General features: G+C 38.2%; 1 protein-coding gene across 13 annotated transcripts in view; it reads right to left on the reverse strand.

Annotated features, from left to right (window-relative positions):
• Window positions 1-19,721, reverse strand: part of ERG (ETS transcription factor ERG) — a 140,908-nt gene that overhangs the window by 16,851 nt on the left and 104,336 nt on the right. For 12 of the 13 annotated variants that reach the window (XM_060770330.2, XM_060770335.2, XM_060770332.2 and 9 more), the window contains 2 exons: window positions 10,444-10,661; window positions 3,183-3,334 (listed from right to left, as the gene is read on the reverse strand). In XM_060770330.2, the coding sequence (XP_060626313.2) occupies window positions 3,183-3,334; window positions 10,444-10,661 (370 nt within the window). Of the gene's footprint in view, window positions 1-3,182; window positions 3,335-10,443; window positions 10,662-16,718; window positions 16,849-19,721 lie in introns of all 13 variants that reach the window. The other variant, XM_060770334.2, reaches the window with a different exon arrangement.

Genomic DNA, 19,721 nt, shown 5'->3' on the forward strand with positions numbered 1-19,721 from the left:
GGTAAGTATGTGGGTCTCTTAAATATAGTTTAGGATTCAGTGGTACTCATCTATTGGATTCTGATGCGCCTCCTTCTCTTTTGCATCCTTCTGTCATGTCAAAAACCTTCAAAGTAGGTTTCTAGGAAGCATAGGTGTTGCACGGAGAGGATTGAGCCTGTTCCATTTCTTCTGATGGAAGCAGGCATTCTCTAATAGGTCCTTGTCATCTTTTATACAAATATAGTTCTATGCAGAGAAAGGTGTATGTGAGGCGCTTTGATTGTGGGTACTTTCTTGACAAACTAGAAATCCCCTCAATCTTAAACTGTGCTCTCATTCTAACTTATTTCAAGCTTCAAATGGTCCAGCAGGTGTCAGCCAGGCTACTAATGGGAGCAGTGCTCAGGGAGCACACGATTCCGCTGTTGTGCCAGCTCCACTGGCTTCCAATTTGCTACTGGGCACAATTCAAAGTGCTGGCTTTAGCCTATAAAGCCCTAAACTGTTCTGGCCCAACTTACCTATCCAAACATGTCTCCCCTTATGAACCTTCCAGGAATGTAAGATCATCTGGGGAGGCCTTGACTCACAGACGCATTTTGCGGGGATGAGAGACAGGGTAGCCCCTCAGTCGTGGCCCCTCAATTGTGGAACTCCCTGCCTGGGGATATTAGATCAGTCCCCTCCCTCCTGACTTTTAGGAAAAGAGTGAAAACCTGGCTCTTCGAGCAAGCTTTTGGAACCTCATTGTAACTAGAACAACTCAGTATTGTAAACAAATATGGAACAGCTTAACGATGCAAATGGACATAGATTTTAACTCAGAAGTCATTGATTTTTATAGTTTTAAACTGTTTTAGTGTGAATTTTATTATGTGATCTAACCTGTTTTAAATGATGTATTTATGTGTGTTTGAGATCTAATTGTTGCCAGTTTGTACGCTGCCCTAAGTCGCCTTCAGCCTGAAAAGGGTGGGATGAAAGTGTGTTTTTTTTTTAAAAAAAGCCCTTCAGAGATGTTAATGAGCTATGATTGCAGGTTTTTTAAAAAGCTAACCAGGTACTGAAATGTTCAACAGCACTGCGTGCAAATGACAAGCATTTTGAACTAATTTATTTTGAAAATAAATTGTTCAATTCAGCTTGCAGAAACACAAATGTTTTCTTGTATAACAGGCACAAATGCTTAAAAGTCACCCCATTACATTTTTATGTTTGAAGGTGGATGGGAAGGACACAATAAGAGATGACAGTGCAATCCAGTGGAGGTCTAGGCAGAAGTAAGTCCGATGGAGTTCAATGGAAATTATTCCCAAGTAAAAGTGTTGAAGAAATAGCAAAATAAGTTAATAGCAGGAGTTGGACAGATGGGTCTAACTTTTCTTTAAAAAAATGTTATTTATTTATTTATTTATTTATTTACTGCGTTTATAGACCGCAATTCTCAGCCCAAGGGCGACTCATTGCGGTGTACAACATGGAAAACAAGTGCAAATTACAAAACATAGTGTAAAATAATCCACAATTCATCATTATCAAAAAAACATCTTATCAAAACATCAACATCAATATTACTACAAAATCCATTCCGAGTCGTCTCATCGTCAAACCCACAATCCAATATCATTTCCGTTGTTCCGTTCCTATGGTCAAATTACCAGTCATTGCACTTCTTGATCAAATGCCTTCTTAAACAGCCAGGTCTTTAACTTCCTGCGGAATATCAACAGGGAGAGGGCTAGCCTGATGTCCACGGGAAGAGTGTTCCACAGCCGAGGGGCCACCACCGAGAATTGCTATATTAATTTCACAGTTTGTGAATTGCAACATTGTTTTTTACTTTCTCTGAAAATTCTAATCGACATTTAGCCCCATATATATATATATATATATATATATATATTCAAGACCTTATTCATTGGGTTAAGTTTTTCTTTCTAACCTGAGATATACAGCTATAGTGGATCCAGAGGCCAAACCTCACATTTATCCCCCAAAACACTGTGAACTGGATGCGACTGGAAGTTTACTTCTAGTTTTTTGGGGGAAAACCTTCATATGCCTGAAAGCCTGCATTACTACATGTAGCTATATCTTTTAATGGCACCTTCCAAAAACTAAATGCTAAAATATTAGTTCTGAGGTGGCGGAAAGAAGGGCAATGAGAAAGAATGCACCCAGTCTTTTTCTAGTAACAAAAGTATGATGTCACAAGCAATGTCAAGGACACTTGCATCCCAGAAATTCTTCTGTTGGGGGATTCACTGCTCAAATATAGATTTTCCATGCAGTTTCATTCCTTGAAATGGTGAAACAATCATAAAAGGGAATTCATAGAATTCAGGTTTACAACATCATAACTACAGAATAGAATGCCTATCATATATTTTGATACTAAAAAGTACAAGAGGCCCTGGTAATCTATGTATTTCAAAGGTGAATTGTGTCCCACAGAACCTTCCAGGAGAGTCAATCTCTCTTTTTTGGCTGGAGAAATATCAATATGTGGGAGCCAGAAAAATGCAAGAGCCCAACAATCCGCTATCCAACCAACCACCCTTAAACACTGGATGAGGCTTTGAGGTATGTTTTGCCCACTCCTCTTCTTACACTATCACTTTACTGTATTTATTGTTATATGTGGGATACCATTTGAATGTCTTTCTTTATTGACTTTAAACATGTATATCTTTACTTGTAGAAATCCCAGAGACACTGCATAGATGGGAGAACAGTCTCTCTCTTCTGGCAATAGACTTTAAGTATTTCTTTAATGCAGGGGTGGAAAACTTGTTAACTTCCACATCTCAGTGGGTGCTAAACTCCTCTCAGCCTGAGGCCATATAGCTAATGATCAAGAATGATTTTAGCTGCAATTCAACCACATCTGGAAGTCTAGACATTGACCTGGGTTAAGGGCTACCTGTAAATCCAAATATTTTACACAATGTGGTATCTTATACTTGATAATTGACAACAGAAAACATGGAGCCAATTAGCTTGAGTACCATGGTTTCATGAGCCAATCAGAATTAAGTATTTTTGATTCTCTGATTTGAAAAGAGAAAAGTTAATCACATACTCAAATCTCCTTCTGAAATAATTATGAGACTTGCAATATGTTACATTGGATGCGTTGTGGGCCGTCAGGAGGATATATCCCATTCAAAGTATTTATTTAAATACACATATTTTCTCACCTGCAGGAACAATAACTCTCCGTTCATTGGTGGTCATGTTTGGTGGTGGGATGTGCTTTTCTTCCATATAATTTCCATAATTCATTCCAACATTTTCTGTGCTGTTAGTCATCTTTCCTCCTTTTGCCACACTGCAATTATCAGGGGAATTCCTATGGAAACAATTGCAGGTGTCATGGACAACAGAAAGAAGCTATAGTGTGTTTTAGTAAAAAGGCATGCTGCAAGAAGAGTTTTTGCATGATGCTTGTGTCAATAATTCTCAATATCTTAGTATCTGTTATATACAGTCCTGTTTCTGGTGGCTATATCTGGTGAATTCAGAATCCATAACACACTAATGTGTTACAACATATAATGCTGCATATTGGGGGGGGGGGGGGGAGACACAGAAACCGATGTTTGTTTTTGGAAACTGAGAATGAATGTGAATGTTAAGGCTAATAAGTTAGACCTAACAAAGTTCTGTCTAATTTTTTAAAAATTGTACATTATCTTACTACATTGATGGATAAATGTATAAGACACAAAATAAAAATATTACAATTCAGTATATAACATTTAAAACAGACCTAACTGCTAGTAGTAGATAAATACACAGAATGCTCAACAATCAGAAAACACACTGGTTAAAACATCCAACCAGAGTTAACTCACTCAGCTCTCTACCAAGATTTGCAGAATACTTGTTTATCTGGAAATTGTCATACTCTGGCTTTACTTACACTGAATATTTCACAAATACAGGATCCAAGGCAAACATCCAAATGCAGTTTTCCTGCATCTTGGCAGGGGGTTGGACTGGATGGCCCATGAAGTCTCTTCCAACTCAATGATTCTATGATTCTATGATTTCCCCCAACCCAATAACATACAGGAGGTCCCCAAGTTACAAACAGGTTCTGTAGGTTTGTCTATAAGCTGAATTTGTATGTAAGTCACAACAGATACTTTTAAAAGTGTAACTCCAGCAAAAAAAAATGTATAGCATATGGAAAGCTTAACACTCCCATAGTGTTTGTTTAGCTGTCAGTGCCCCTGTTCAGAAGATTTCATCTCACTTTTGTCCCTATGATAACTGGATTTTGAAAAAGTGTTGTGGAAAGAATGATTGGTGATAAAGCTTATGTGGAGACACCTAAGGGGTAGACTTTTCTTACTTCATGTTATCTCAACTCCATTCTCAACTAGGAGTCATCTGTAAGTCAGATGTTTGTAACTTGGGGAATACCTGTATTGAGGTTGGAAAGATGGTATGGGAAAAGCAATTTCCAGAAGTCATGCTGAGTTCAGTTTCTTTTCTTTAGAGATTTGTAAATAACAATAAGCTTCTTGAATTGGGTTTTGAAAAAGGTAAGTAAGTGCAGAAAGAAGACACATCTGCCTTAATTTTATTTAAAATTATTAATATACATGTATATTCTATTTTCCTTCCAATGAGTTCAAAGTTATGTTCACTGGTGTCTTCTTCCTAAGAGCCTTCTGAGGTTGACACAGATTGTCCCTAAGTGAATGTTATTGCTCAGTAAGGGATTTGTTGTGCATTCAGTTGATTCTGACTTTTCGGGACCTCATAGACCATCCCACGCCAGAGCTCCCCATCACCACCCCCAGCTCCTTCAAGGTCAATCCAGTCACTTCAAGGATCCCATCCATCCATCTTGCCTTTGGTTGGCCCCTCTTCCTTTTTCCTTTCTTTTTCCTTCCATTTCCAGTAAGGGGTGCACATCTGGATTTCCCAAATCCTAGTCCAACAGCCTAAGCACTATATCACACTAGTTCTATGGAATGATTTTTTATGTTAATGTGAGGAACTGTCCAGGATTCTGTTTTACACTCTGCATAATCATTGGTTTCCAAACTGTTTTCAAGAGATGTCCATTTGAATTCCCACTGTGAAATACAGATCAGACAATGGATCTAAAGCAATTATTAGCCAGGAGAGAGAGAAATGCTCATCTCCTTGTCAATAACCAAACCTGAGGTAGCAACCAATGCTGCTGCCTTCTCTCTCGCAGACAAATGACTGAGGACCATTGGAGGTGCGGATTGGCTTTAAATAGCCTGCCGATCTGCCCTTGTCATGTGATGATGGACCAGTGAAGCCAGCCAACCCCAACTAAATCTGGCTTCCTTCACGGGGTCCTTCAAGTGCCCACCCACACTGTAGGCTTTGCCTGCCAGCTGTGGGTGGGATTTATTGCAACCAATCTTAACCAAGGTTAACAAGGCACAGATGGCCATGGCAAGAAAGGAAATAGCTGTGGAAAGCAAGCAAGACAGACAGGCGGATTCTAGGTATAGTAGGGCAAGGTGGAAAAATCTAAAGGTTAGGGGAACAGTATTTTATTAGATAGATAAATTTAGAAATTCATGAGCTAGAAGACTGCTCAGATTAAATTACTAAAATTAGAACAGAAGTTGGTGTGTGTGTTTCATGTCAGCTGTGAAGCACACAATAATTATTTGTCTTCTGATCCTTCCTTCAAATCTGCCACTACAGCTTTGGAATTATTTATATGCTGAAAAAGAATTGGGTATTACAGCAAATTATTTTAAATTCTCCAAAGCACTGTATTTTCCACTTTTGCAGTCACCATTCACTTCTTCAGTCCAAATAAGACAGGGACTACATAATTGTGCTAGTAACCTTAGTGGGGCCTAAATTAATAAGGTGTTGTTTTTATAAATGAAATTCCATCAGATTTACAGCATTAATTTTCTTTGAAAGGACCTTGGAATGTAATATAAAATTATTGAGGTAACAATGAAGTACATCACCAGATTTTAGATTGCTATGAACAATTGTACGTTTAAAACACAATAAACACTTCTGAGTGCTTTCTTTAACAGGCTGTGTGATAGCAATCTGAATTTGGCAGACTTTTTGGTTTTGCTTGGGTGGGTCTCTGAACTAAATATAAACAGAGGGAAAAGAGAAATGGAGACATTTGCATTTCTTAATGTAATCCAGAAGTGTATGAACTAGGATGGTACTTTTATAATTAACTATGAAAGTGTCAACTTTAGCAAATGTCATATGTGCTCCACATATGCATGTCTACACATACACTACCAAATTGTTTCTAAAACCATAGAAACATTCGAAGTCATAGAGAAAGTTGCTGTTGAAGAAAAAAACAAATGAAGATATGGTGTTTTAACACATGAAAGCTCTTCTTCCCACCTGGGAGAACTCTTCTGGACTGCAGACAGATCATTTATGCATATTTAACCTAAACACTGCAGTAGTAGCCTCCTAGAATGCAATTACTGTACTCTTTTTCATGTATCCTGCATGACTACTCCTCAAACTGAAGTCCTAATGAGTTTGTTTAATTGTCAGGAATTCTGGGAGTTGAAGGCCCAAACAGCTGGAGGGCCACAGTTTGAAGATGCCTGCTCTAGGTTCTTAATCAGAATAGGCATTACTGATACCCAAAATGTGAGGTTGAAAGATAAACATGCAGGAAGTCAGTAGTTTGCAGAATATCAGCAAGGAAGGTTCCTACAGAGTTAGAACTTATTGAAGGACAATTTGATTTATTGCCACATTTCAAAAGGACAGACAATAATAAAAGCAAAAGCACCCTAGAGAGAACTGGGGGCAGTGCAGAGAGTGAAGTCTGGCTGTGATTCATTTAGAATTCCAGGACTGACTGAAACCTGAGATGTTTTCCTTTATAGTGATCTGTTATTTTAGTGCTCTGTAGCTGTAAGCATACTTCATCACCTGAAAAATACATGCCAACTGTTTTATTCTCTTTTTTCCATCTCTCTCTCTTAAAAAGAACAAGACAGAAGAGGGATTCATATGTTAGTTTTACTTTCTGCCTAATTTGTAATTGTTGTTTATCTTTAAACTGGACATGGGTTAGATTGTCCTTCTAGCAAAGGATGCTAATAAATGGAGAACTGTTCTCTATAATGAAAGAAAAATGGCTACCCTAAGAGGGGTGAGTGGTTGGTTCAACTGTAAAAGCTGGTTTGGACCAGGAGGTCTTGAGGATCAAATGGAAATAGAATGGTTTTGCAACCACAGCATGTTTAAACTAGATGATATGCCTGCACATGCGCTAAAAGTGTCAGCTAAGTATTATTTGAATGATACTTTACATCCAGTAGGGGTGAAACCATAATATGTGGCCTATGGGTTCATTTATAGTGACCATTTCATGTGTCTCAAAGCCAACTCAAAATTGTAGCAGCCACAAACACACACAGCCAATATGTGCTGCAGTGTAGATTAAAAGTTATACAGCACACAAAAGAAAGTTACATGAAAGTCCAAGTTAAGCCCTTTAAAGTGCTGCAGCAGATCTCAGGTCTAAATCGCATTGTAGATACCTGCCCTTGCTGTTGCACTTTGTGGGATTTGGAAAAATAAGCAGGGGACTGCTGAAAAATTTCTCAAGGGCATGGCTGGCTAGCAGGAAGCTAATGGACTCCCTGGAAGAGGTAATTCACTACCTCCACTTCTGTCACTACTCCCCTTTCCCCCCATCTCCTATAGCTCTGAAGCACTGAATGCTCATCTCTCTTCCCACCTTCCCTGCTGGTTTGAGGCCAGGTTCAATGATAAAGATAATCACTTTCCTGGCCTCAACTAGTTCCACATCTGTCAATGTAATAACCATGCAAAAAAAAAAAAAAAACCACTTCCCCCAAACTGTATTATAGTGGCAGTATAGAGGTGCCCTATGTCAGCAAAATATACAAAGCTGGTCAAGCATCTTGGGAGTTCATTACTACCTGTAAACGGATGTTTGGTCAAAAATTGTACTGATAGCTAAATTTCACATATTAGAATGGTAGCCAAATGATACAGGTAAATAATAATAACAACTTTAAATAAGAGAAATGCAAATTTATTGGGAATCATTTGTATGACTACACTATGTAGTAATACAATAACATTTCTGTGAATACAATCCTTTTATCCCATTTTCATTTGTTCCCTGGTACATTCTGGCTGCTTTGAGCCTTAAATACATCACAGCAAACTAAGGCAGTCAGTGTCTGGCTCATTTGAGGTCATGCAAGCTATAAATATTACTAGGTTTGCTCTTTGTTTTTTTCAGTGCAGAGAAACAGCTGGTTTAAGTTTTACTACACATGATCCTTTCTCCATTAGAGCAGACACTTCAATATTTCTTGAGCATGAGGTTAGAGTGAAGAAAAGTCTAAGAGAGTGGGAGCAGTAACCACCAGTTATGCAACCATGTTCCTTATATGCTTAATTTACAGTTCGGTTGGTGCTGGGAGGATTATGTAATCTGATATACTGGTACCAAGACCAAAACCACAACAGCCTCCCAGTTGGCCTGTAACTTTCTAACTTGTTTTCTCTTGTTTTATTTTTATTATTTTATAGAAATCATATTATAATGGCAATGGATTACATTTCCCAAGTTATAATTCATTTTGAGAACATGTAAGCACATTTTGCTTGTGGTTTAATGCAATAAAGAGTGCACTAAAAGCTATGGAACTCTTATGCCTGTCTCTGTGGGTAAGGATTCATATGGTATTTGAGCTTGTCTAAACAGAAGATGTTGGCCATGAGCACACATTACTTCATTTGCAGAGATCAAAATCCTACATATTTCTAGGAATTTTGTCAATTTATTATTTCTTAGCATTATCTGTTACACTGATTAACTGAAATATAAAGCATACAAGATTATCACTGAAATTTAATTCTTATAAAACTTACTTGATTACTAAAAATCTAATTTCCATCTCAGTGGCAACTCCAGCACTGGATTAAACAAGCTAAGACTTCACTCATTGTTGATAAACCCATTAAATGGTATCCCTCCTCCCACGAATGGAAAATCTTCCATTACCAGACAGAATAGCAGATAGTTCATTTACATCCCTTCCACCTGCCATACATCCTTAGCTCTGGAGGACTGAGATTACCTTGGCCAGCAATATACAGTACTGAGGACAGAACAGGAAGAGCACAGAATCACAGAGTTGGAAGAGACCACAAATTGATTCTACTAGATGAGGCCTGTCCAACTTGCGGTCATCCAAGTATTTGGAGCTCCAAAATTCCTGAAGCCCTAGTCAACTTTTTCAATCATCAGGAATTCTGGCAACTGTAGTCCAAAACACCTGGAAGGCTGCAGGTTGTACAAGCTTGTATTAGACCTTCTAATATTTTAATCACACTTGTATTTATTTAAATTTTATGACAATTAGCCATAACTAATTAATTTTTAGAAATAATTTTCCAAGCTCTGCTTCACATGTATAGTGCACATTTCTAAGTGTTATGGAAAACTGAGGACTACTTAAGGTAACTTTCATAGTTTGATAATTTTGATAGTTTAATTATATTTTGAGTTTTGAATGGTTTAGTAATGTGAGCTTCTATCTGTATCAGTTTTAATTTTTGTAGATTTCCTTGAGTGCAAAAGTGGAGAAAGGGAAGAATAAACAAAATCAAACGAACAATAACATTTTGATACATTTTGGCAATCTAGAACATGATGCACATATAGCCAAAACATCAAGACATTTGGAAGAGTCTGACTTCAGGCTTTTATATCATTTCTTCCAAGTTACTAGGGAGATTGAATACAGGCATACAGGCATCTGACTAGTACCATTTTACAAAGTATTTTTGTTACACCAATTTAACTTTCTTTTCTTTCTTTTCTTTCTTATATGCTATACAGCTGGAGGATTTTTTCAGCATTGGGAGGATGATAAAGAAAGGCTGAAGAAACCTAATTTTCAAAGAGTGTGAGTAAAGTAAGCAAAGGAAGATAGACGCTTTTGAACTGTGGTGCTGGAGGAAAATTCTGAGAGTGTCTTGGACCAGAAGAAGATCAAACCAGTCCATACTCCAGGAAATGATGCCCAACTGCTCACTGGAGGGAAGGATATTAGAGGCAAAGATGAAGTACTTTGGCCACATAATGAGAAAACAGGAAAGCTTGGAGAAGATAATGATGCTGGGAAAAATGGAAGGAAAAGGGAAGAGAGGCTGACCAGGGGCAAGATGGATGGATGGTATCCTTGAAGTGACTGTCTTGACCTTGAAGGAGCTGGGGGTGGCAACGGCCTATAGGGGGCACTGGCGTGGGCCGGTCTGTGAGGTTGTGAATAGTCGGAAAGGACTGAACAACAAACTAAGGTAAGACGTATCTACATAGAAGTTTTGAAAAATAGATTACATGGGACTTTATCCACATATAGTATTTTCCCTAAGCAAATCCTAGGATAATTTCATTCCATGAAACCTTACCTGGCACCATTGACTTGATTTGGATTGCATTCCATCTTTATGGTTACTCTGGCTGGGGGTTGTGATAACCAGTCTTGCTGGGGGACACGTGGACTCATTTTTGATGTTTGCCCATATTCACTGGAAGAGGAGGCTGTCATCTCTGTCTTAGCAAGATGGGTAGTTCCGTAAGCACACTCAAACAGAGACTGGTCTTCACTTACAACTGATAATGCTTCCTGAAAAGCAGAGAAGAGAAAGCACCAAAATTAGGAGAAACAAAGTTATGTGAATTATAAATAGCAACACTTTATTAAAAGGCTTCAATCCATATATTTGAAACTACTGTATTTACTTGAATGTAATGCACATCTTTTTTGACTTAATAGCTTAGCCAAACTTCAGGTGCACATTAAATTAGATAGAGCATTGGAATCGTGGCAAACATGCCTGGTCCCCTTTGTCAATCTCAGGGTACTGGATTCACCAGCCTCCAACTGATGGAGGAGCCACGGCTTCCCAGCTGGCCTCATTCAGGCTTTGAAGAGGCCAGCTGAAAAGCTATGCCCCTCAGCCCAGCCAGACTAGGCTTGGCTTGGTGGCAGGAGGCACTTCTCCTTGCCTTCCAGCTGATAAGTGAAGGAGAAGGAACCCTCATCTTCCCAAGTCTGTTTCCATAGCCCCCATTGAGAGGCTAAGGAAAAGTGACTCTTCCCTATTCCCAAGTCCTTCCCTCATGGATATCTCTGGCAGAGAAGTAATTTCTGGTGCTCAAGAAGGGAAGATGACTTTTATAGTATATTTAAAGCCCTCCTAACCTCCTATTCTGATACCTGTGTATTATTATTATTATTATTATTATTATTATTATTATTATTATTATTATTATTATTTCTGCTGTTATATTGTCATAATGTTATAAAATGCCCTATGGCCATAATGTTGTTTTAATACTGGGGGATATGATCCATCAGATAGCCTGGACCTAGGACTTTATAGGTCATAATGAACACTCAGAATTGTGCCTGAAAACATCTAACAAAGGTGAACACATCTTGTTTGGTATTAAAATGATGTTTGGAAATAGGGTTTGCTATTTTCTGTGAGCACTAAGGTGTTACTGTTCAACACATGAATGTCATCTTTGCCGTAAGTATCATTCCAAATAACATAAGTCTCATAAGTTACATGAAGCCTCACTTCTCTTTCCCCTCTCCCTTCCTCTGCCTTTTCTTTCAAGGCTCCTTGAGAAAAAGGTTATCAGGTGTAATTCTCCATTGCTGAAAGATTTGGTGATCTAACACTTTTTATTTTTAAAGAAGGAATTCTAAGAGTACAGAATCACCTTATGGGAACAGATTACAAAGAGGGCACTTTTTGCCTGTGTGCATTACATTCACCAGAAGATCCCTTTTTTTGTTTCTTTTTGTTTCAGGGTCTTGAAAATTGAGGTGTGCATTAGATTTGAGCAAATACAGGTATTTACTGGGAAGGATATGACCAGACCTTGTATCCACAGCAGTGGCAAGTTAAATTAAAACACAATACCTGTGGCTCTCCTTTGCCTTAACTCTTAAAACATCATTGAGAAGATTTTTTGATGAATCATGGGAAGTGGGACTTTTTACAAGATTAAGGCCACATCCTTTCCTCATCAGTACAATGGGAGAGGAAGAAGCTGAAACTTTCATAACTCATTTTACATGAATGCTAATGTATTTATGATTAGGAGCAAAATGCCAGGGAAGCAAGTATTCATTGTTACTATAACATGGGTGTTGTAGTTAAATATAACTTTTGAAGAATGTGTTTCAGAAATTTTGAAGTATTGGTCTTATTATAACACTAAAATATTGTGAAAATTCTTGCTGTGTTTGTGAAGAATCTCCTATGAGAAATATGAAGTCAGAAATCAAGTATGATGACTAGCCTGATCCAAAAATCAATGGAACTAAAGTTGAACAGTGATCCATGGTGTGTATCAGATTGGCTCAGGATTTTGAAGCAGCTCCCTCCCTCCCCAGGTCCCACCCAATCAGGACGTGCTCAACTCAACTAATCCAAATTCAGTCTCCTGAACTGCACTTAATTTGACCACGAGGAAACTTTTACAGGTGTTTCAGATCCTTAGCTATGAAACAACTACTTCTGGTGGGAAAGATGCCATTTGGCCATGTGAGGTTTTTGAGATAAACAAACCACAATTGTGAAAACCACTGGGGCAAACATTCTCTTCACAGATGTAGGGAGGGTGCTTTCCCCTTGTCTCCTTTTGGCTTGTGTGGGTGCAATCTTTCATATTCTGAACGAAATTTTGTGCCTCTTTCAAATTGCTCAGACTGGTTTAAAGAACGGTACCCATAAAAGCTGCTGGGAAAAGTTCCTATTAGGAAAACACTTTCCCTCTTCCACACAAAATACAGAATTGTAGAATTGGAAGAGGTCTCATGAACTCTTTGATCAATACATTATCTCCAGCTACAGTATCTGTAGCAGGTGCATTTACAAAAGGAATTCTAACCTTCACAATTCCTAGCTGCCTGACAACTTATATGTATCTAAACATCTTTTTACAACAGCCCAGTGCTACATGGTTTGCAGAATAGAGCTGTGGACTGTGTTGAATTTCCAGGAAAAAAGAAATATAATAATATTGTGGTACAAATGTAGTACTAGTCTCTGGTACATTGTGGGGGGGGGCAGCATTCTGTAAGACTGGATTGTTGGGGAGACACAGGGCAGGTCATTACTGGCAGGAATTTTTCTACAATCACTATGGACCTCTTCACACATGCCTCCAGAATCACCATGCATTGTGGTGAATCTGGCAGAGCCCAGCATGGGGCATGGGGAGCCTGTTGCCCCATGCCCTGCATCACCTCACTTGTTGCCCCATCCCACAGGGGAAGTGCCAGCTGCCCAGCCCTCTCCCCCCCCCCCAGTTGATCGCCATTGAACACTGGACTCCTCCCAACATCGTGGGATGAGAGCCAGTGGGCTTCACTGCAAAACTGTAGAGGACACACCATCTGATGACGACACATGGCTCATGTGTAAAGATTCACAGAGACTACATTTTAAGGAAACCTTACAGGAAATCCACTGGAAATGTTGTGCATTTCTATGTGCTACGTTCAGCCAGTGAGCAAAATCTCATTACAGCATTCATTCATTCATTCACTTACTCCTTCAAAGCTGTGGTAATGGGACAGCACAGATCTGAGAAATACTGCATATTAACAAATAAGGGGACAAGCAAGGAATGCAATTCCTCTTCAGATTTTAAATGAAGTTGGAAGATGCTTTCAAGGGTTCAGCATTTATCTCTGATTGAGGCATACTATTATGAGTTCCACAAATTGAAATCTGGGATAAGGCTAGTGAAGTTCACTGATAATGATGATTTCTGCATGATCTGTCTGGCAGTATTTGCTGTGTACTTTAGCAAAGTTTATTCTGGTGCGCAACCTCCAAACTACCGTGTCTGTATAACAAGTGGTTGGACAAAAGCACTTGAGCTCTTATATCAAAGTCAATTATAGAAGTTGCTCTATATTGTAGCCTCCATGAAATTTACAGACATTCAAAAAGTGGCAGTTGTACTTTGTGATAATTCCTACCATAATCACATTGGACCTAAATGATTCTGAAATTCCCTGTCCACTCTAAAAGCAACAAGAACAAGGGCTATATCCACACTGCAGAATTATAACAGTTTGACATCACATTAACTACGATGGCTCAGTGTTATGGAATTCTGGATTTCCTAGTTTTTTGAGGCATTTACCTTTCTTGGCCACAGAGTTCTGGTGCCATGACAAACTACAAATCCCAGAATTCCCCAAAATGGAGCCATGGCGGTTAATGTGGTGTTTAACAGCAATAATCCTGCAGTGTAGATAGTCTCAAGAACCACAAAAAACTCTATAAAACTTCCTCAATGAACAAAGAGACTCTAAAACAGCTGTAGAATCTCTTTTTAGTTAGAGGGAATTAGCATTTTGTGTATAGTTTAGTGGGGGGGGGGGGGTCAGTCTGGATAGCCTCTTTCACTTTTAATCCTCAGTCGCCCGGCCCTTTTAAGAATTCCCTCAGGGTTGGAGCCTCAGGCAAGGCACTTTTGGTTCTAGGAAGAGTCAGCCTTTTTTGTGACTGGAAGGTGAAGAGAGAGGAAGGCCGGAGCTGTCCAGTTGGAACTGTATTCAAGTCCAGTCAGAGTTGTATTCAAGTCCAGTCAGACTTAAATATTGAAACCATCTTAGAGACAGTTGAACATCACACAAGAAAGAGACAATAGAAGAAATAAAGATTCAAGAGCTTCAGTTCTGCCAGAATGGTGTCTATCTCTCAAAGATTTTACCTCTCCTCATAAAGACTGTAGTGAGACTCAGGAGAGAAAATCTAAAATTCTTGACAGTTAATACATTCTTGTTTGCTTCAACTATATAGTCTCTGATTTGTTCCCTGCACAGCCAGTTCACCTTCAAAGTAGTTAAGATAGCGTGGGGGCAGAACAAGCATAAAAATGAGATATTCCAAACATCAGTAGAGAATGCTTCTGGAACATGGTCATACAGCCTGAAAAACTTACAGCAACCCACTATTCCAAATTATTTTACATACCAAATTCTGAATGGAGAAGATGAGTCTCTGTGTTCCAAACACTCAAAGGCATTTAGGGAAAAATCCAAATCTTTTGATTGAAGTGTTAAAAGCAATAAGCTAAGCAGGAGCAGAAGTTGGAGAAGTGCTCCTCCAAAATGAAAAATGTATCACTTCAGTTCTTCTAGTGTAAAAAGTTTTCAAAATGAATTGTGGTTTGCTCTTTGTGCTGTCCTTTAGACACAATTTTTAAAGCACAAAGTCATTTTGGAGTTTTGAAAGCCCTTCAGTTATGAGTAATGGTAGATGTCAGCAAACTGAAAAATATGAAATTTCTCCATTGCTGCTGGTGCCTTCTGGAGAGATTTTAAAAATGAAAACCCCCAAGCTGAGTGGTTGAAGCATTAATTTCTATAGTATTTATCACATATATCTTCACAAGTCAATAAAACAAATATTTATTTATAAATAAAAATTATATAACTTTTTATTTTGTGAATTGAAATTCAATGAGGTGAGAAGCAATTGTCTTAAATTTCATGTGTTCCCCATTTTTCCATTGTTATCAAATATCAAGCAATATGCAATACTTGTCAACTCAACAAGTGATAGAAAAATGTCTTTTAGACTGTCATGTGTACATTTATTTTATTTAAATTTATTTTTAAAAAATTATATCCTGAACTTCTCAACCTCCGTAGAGGGACTCAGACCAGCTTACCATGTTGTTTATGCAGGAGAGTAAGTGGAAGATATCTTTTAAAAATGTATTCTAGCCAAAGTAGGCTTTAGGTATGACATATGTATGTGTAAAATGCAACACACACAATACAGTTTAAGCATTGCTTGTAAAAATAGCTAGGATATGTCCAGATGACAAAGCTAAAAATACAATTTTATATGCGCCTGCCATTCCAGAATCTTACTGCAGTAAGATGTTAAAAGGTCAGATTTCAAGATAACTCCTCTCACATAAAAATTCCAAATATATGGTGTCACAACTGAGAAGGCTCTCCCCTAGTCAGGACCTGCCTAACTCCTAACTTCAAAGTATCTTCAAGGAACACTGTAAAGTTCAGGCAGGATTCTAAGTAAAGCCCGATATTTTAAAACTGATCTTATATAAAGAAAAATGGCAGGAAAATATAAAAGAATGCTTGGAAAATACAACATGTATAGATGTCAGAGCACAAAAGATCCTCTCTCTGGAATCTAAGAGAGTTATCTGCTAGGAGTCAGGATTCCAGAGAGTACTGACAGAGAGAACAATCTGTTCTCCCCACTATGATCTTTACTGGAATTGTTTTACATTCTGTTTCATTTAAGGGACTGTATAAAATTTTGTTTATGTCATGTTGGCATTGTGATGAAATAGCTATGGGACATCAACTTCTGGCACAGCAGGACCATAAAACTGGCCTGCCAAAAACAGAACCATGTGTTTCCCCAGATGAATGCAAAGACAAATCCTACCCCTGGATGTCCTTAGATGCATTTGTAAAATGGGAATGGGAATAATTCCTGGTTGCCGTGTTTACAAATTTATTGGAGCAGACTTGATACATGACCAGGAATGCTACAAAATGCAAGGTTTCTAATTACAGGAAGGAACTCTAGGCAGACATAATTTTACAGTTAAAACCTATTCTAACTTCTGTGCAAGAAACGTATGAATATTAGGGACATACTGTTACCTTTCACAACATTCTTCATGTATTCTAATCAATGGATATGGTCATGTGATTGGCAACTTTCCAATTCCAAGATTTTTCAGATTTGGTTGGAAAGTACCAGCAATCCCTGTTTGACTTTTTCCTTTTCATCCTGCCAGGATTTTTAAAAAGATGCATAAACATGGGATCATCATCATTCTTCTATAGGGAAACAATCTAGCAAAACAAATTGCAAACTTATACAATAGACCACAATCCAAGATGATGCAATGTTGAGAAGCAGGGATAATTGGAAGAAAAGTTAGTTTTACTATAGACCAGCTTGAAAAAAGGTCTACTTGTAGTTAGCTAAAACGTTGGTGACATTGTTCTATCAAGAGAGTGTGCAGCCTTAATATATAATATAAAAACAGAATTATGTCATTCATAATTTTCTTTTTTTAAAGGCTGCTGGAATCACTACTTCCACTCTTGCCAATAAACAAAAACACAGCCCACTGAAGTTCTTAAATTAAGGTATTTTGTTGTGTTACTCTGCAAGTCATCATCTCAATAGCAATGGCTGCCAGTCTCAAATCATACTGATATATTCAGGAAAAACATGCTACACATTTTTTCACTATGAAGGTTTGCACTGCACTATAATCTCTTTCCTGCAACATTGTGTGGGCCCCTGAGATTAATTTTTGACTCTAAATAGCCAATAGCACTTCAATGCTTTGAATGGAAGGGTTTGGCTAGCCATCTTGCTCCATTGTCAGGTGTTTTGAAATAACTTTTTTCCAACTAGACTTCCAAACTTGGAAAACAGATTTTCTGTTCCTGTCACTTTATGCTCCAAACAAAGGCCTCTACAGTCTCTATGGGCTTTAAAAAGCAAGTGGGGTCACAAAAGCCCTCAAACATGGCTAAATAGAGAAGAGCCTCTCTGCAGCTGAGGAGCATTATTTGCCCTTTGAAGCCACCACCATTTGGGAAAACATAGTAAGACTTGGGGACATAAACTTGCTTTGTGCTGCATGTGGCCCACAGGCTACAAAAATTGGCCCACCTCTAAGGACCCTTCCACACAGCCCTATATCCCAGAATATCAAGGCAAAAAAAAAATCCCACATTATCTGAATGAGGACTCAGATGACCCAGTTCAAAGCCGATATTGTGAGATTTTCCGCTTTGATATTCTGGGATGAGGGTTGTGGAGATGGCCCCTTAGGCTGGATCTACACTGCCATATAATGCAGTGTCAGAATGTGGATTAACTACATGAACTGGATTATATGAGTCTATACAGCCATATATTTCAGTTTATTTACAGTATTTATTATTTATTTATTTTATTTATTTACAGTATTTATATACTGCCTTTCTCACCCCTGGGGGGACTCAAAGCGGTTCAATACAGTTAGCCTACATTCTGAAACTGTATCATATGGCAGTGTAGATCCAGACTCAGTTCAATTGTTAGTCCCAATAGGATAGACCCATGACATAAATTGAACTTTAAAAGGTATTGACTTACGAACTTCCCATTGATTCAATGGTTCCACTCTAATTGAAACAAATTGGATTTCTGCCATCATATACAATTGTTAAGATATGTAAAGCCAAATACTCTACTATGTTTATTTCCTATTTAAAAAATAAGTGAAGAAAAGTTACAAAACAACATTATTAAATGATAACATTATGATGCTCACAGTACCAAGGATTTTCCTTCAGGCTTCTTGCATTTAGCTGTGTTGTACATTAAGACTTACATTTAGGAGGCCTGCAAGCAGTTGCTATTTTATTGCTTCCCTAAACAAAACCATTTCCTACAAATTTTTCCCATATCTTTTGCACCACAGTCAACCTCTCAGAAAAACAGCAGGAAAACAAAGTGTGAACTCCAAGCAACCCACTTAGAAAGAACAATGCAGCATACCAAAAAGAAAGAACCTGCTTTTTCGGTTTTGCCAAGTGACTCAAAGAGGGAAAAAAATGGAAAGAAGAACTTTAAAGTAAAGTGGGAAGAGTTGTGTAACTGTAGCTATGAAGCAGGCAGGTTGCCAATGATTTCAAAGGCTTTGAGGTTTCAAAATCTCTTAGAAAACCAACTGAACTGCACTAAGGTTTTTGAGCTTCCAGGAACACCACTGTGCTAGAAACCAGTAAAATTCTCTGGGTGATAAACAGCTTGATTTTAGTGTAAAGAGTGCAATTTGTACGTTAACAATTCAAAGAAAAGAAAACTGCTTCAATGTTGTAGTTTATGCTACGCACACCACAACATGTCATTGTATATAAATATATTTATCTGAACCAGGTTTATTGTGAATGTTTAATCAATGTCACGGGATTATATTCATAATTAGAGCAGGCAGACTGAAATTAAAGGGACTTCAGTTAGTAATGGAGGAACTTAGGATCAGCCAATACTAGCTGGAGTTCCTTTCATTTCAGTCTGCCTGCTCTAATGATGACTCTCAACCCATAACTTTGGCATCAACATACAAGAAAATTCCTGGGAAAAACTGGATGCGGACTCATTGAGTAGATGAATTCATCTAATGTCTTTTCTGATCAAATGTACTTCCCATTTAAAACAGAGAATCTGATTAATTTCCATAGAAGTGTATTAGGCATCTCTTTCTTTCCCTTGAGTGCTCAGAAAGGGTTTGTTTGTTTATAGTTTATATCTCATTTCACCTCAACCAAATGCATGCATATGTCTGAAAAGTAAGTTCCACTAAGGGCATTCAAGATGTATTTTAACCTGTGCCTTATAAAACACCAGGGAGCAGAGACTAAGCCAAGGAAAACATCTACAGCCTTTATCCCTTGTTGCACGGAACATAGCTTTTACACAATACATTGGAGATGTGCCAGCTTTGCTTCCGTTCAGATGTTCTTTGAAAAATAATATTTAGCCTTGCATGCCTGACAGTGATGCTTAGTATAAATCTGCAAAATAAGGACATAAAAGGAGCTCTGCTAGATCTCACCAAGGGTCCATCTAGTCTAGTATCCTGTTTCCAACAGTAG

Source organism: Anolis sagrei, chromosome 3 (assembly GCF_037176765.1).
Source record: "Anolis sagrei isolate rAnoSag1 chromosome 3, rAnoSag1.mat, whole genome shotgun sequence".
NCBI lineage: Eukaryota > Metazoa > Chordata > Lepidosauria > Squamata > Dactyloidae > Anolis > Anolis sagrei.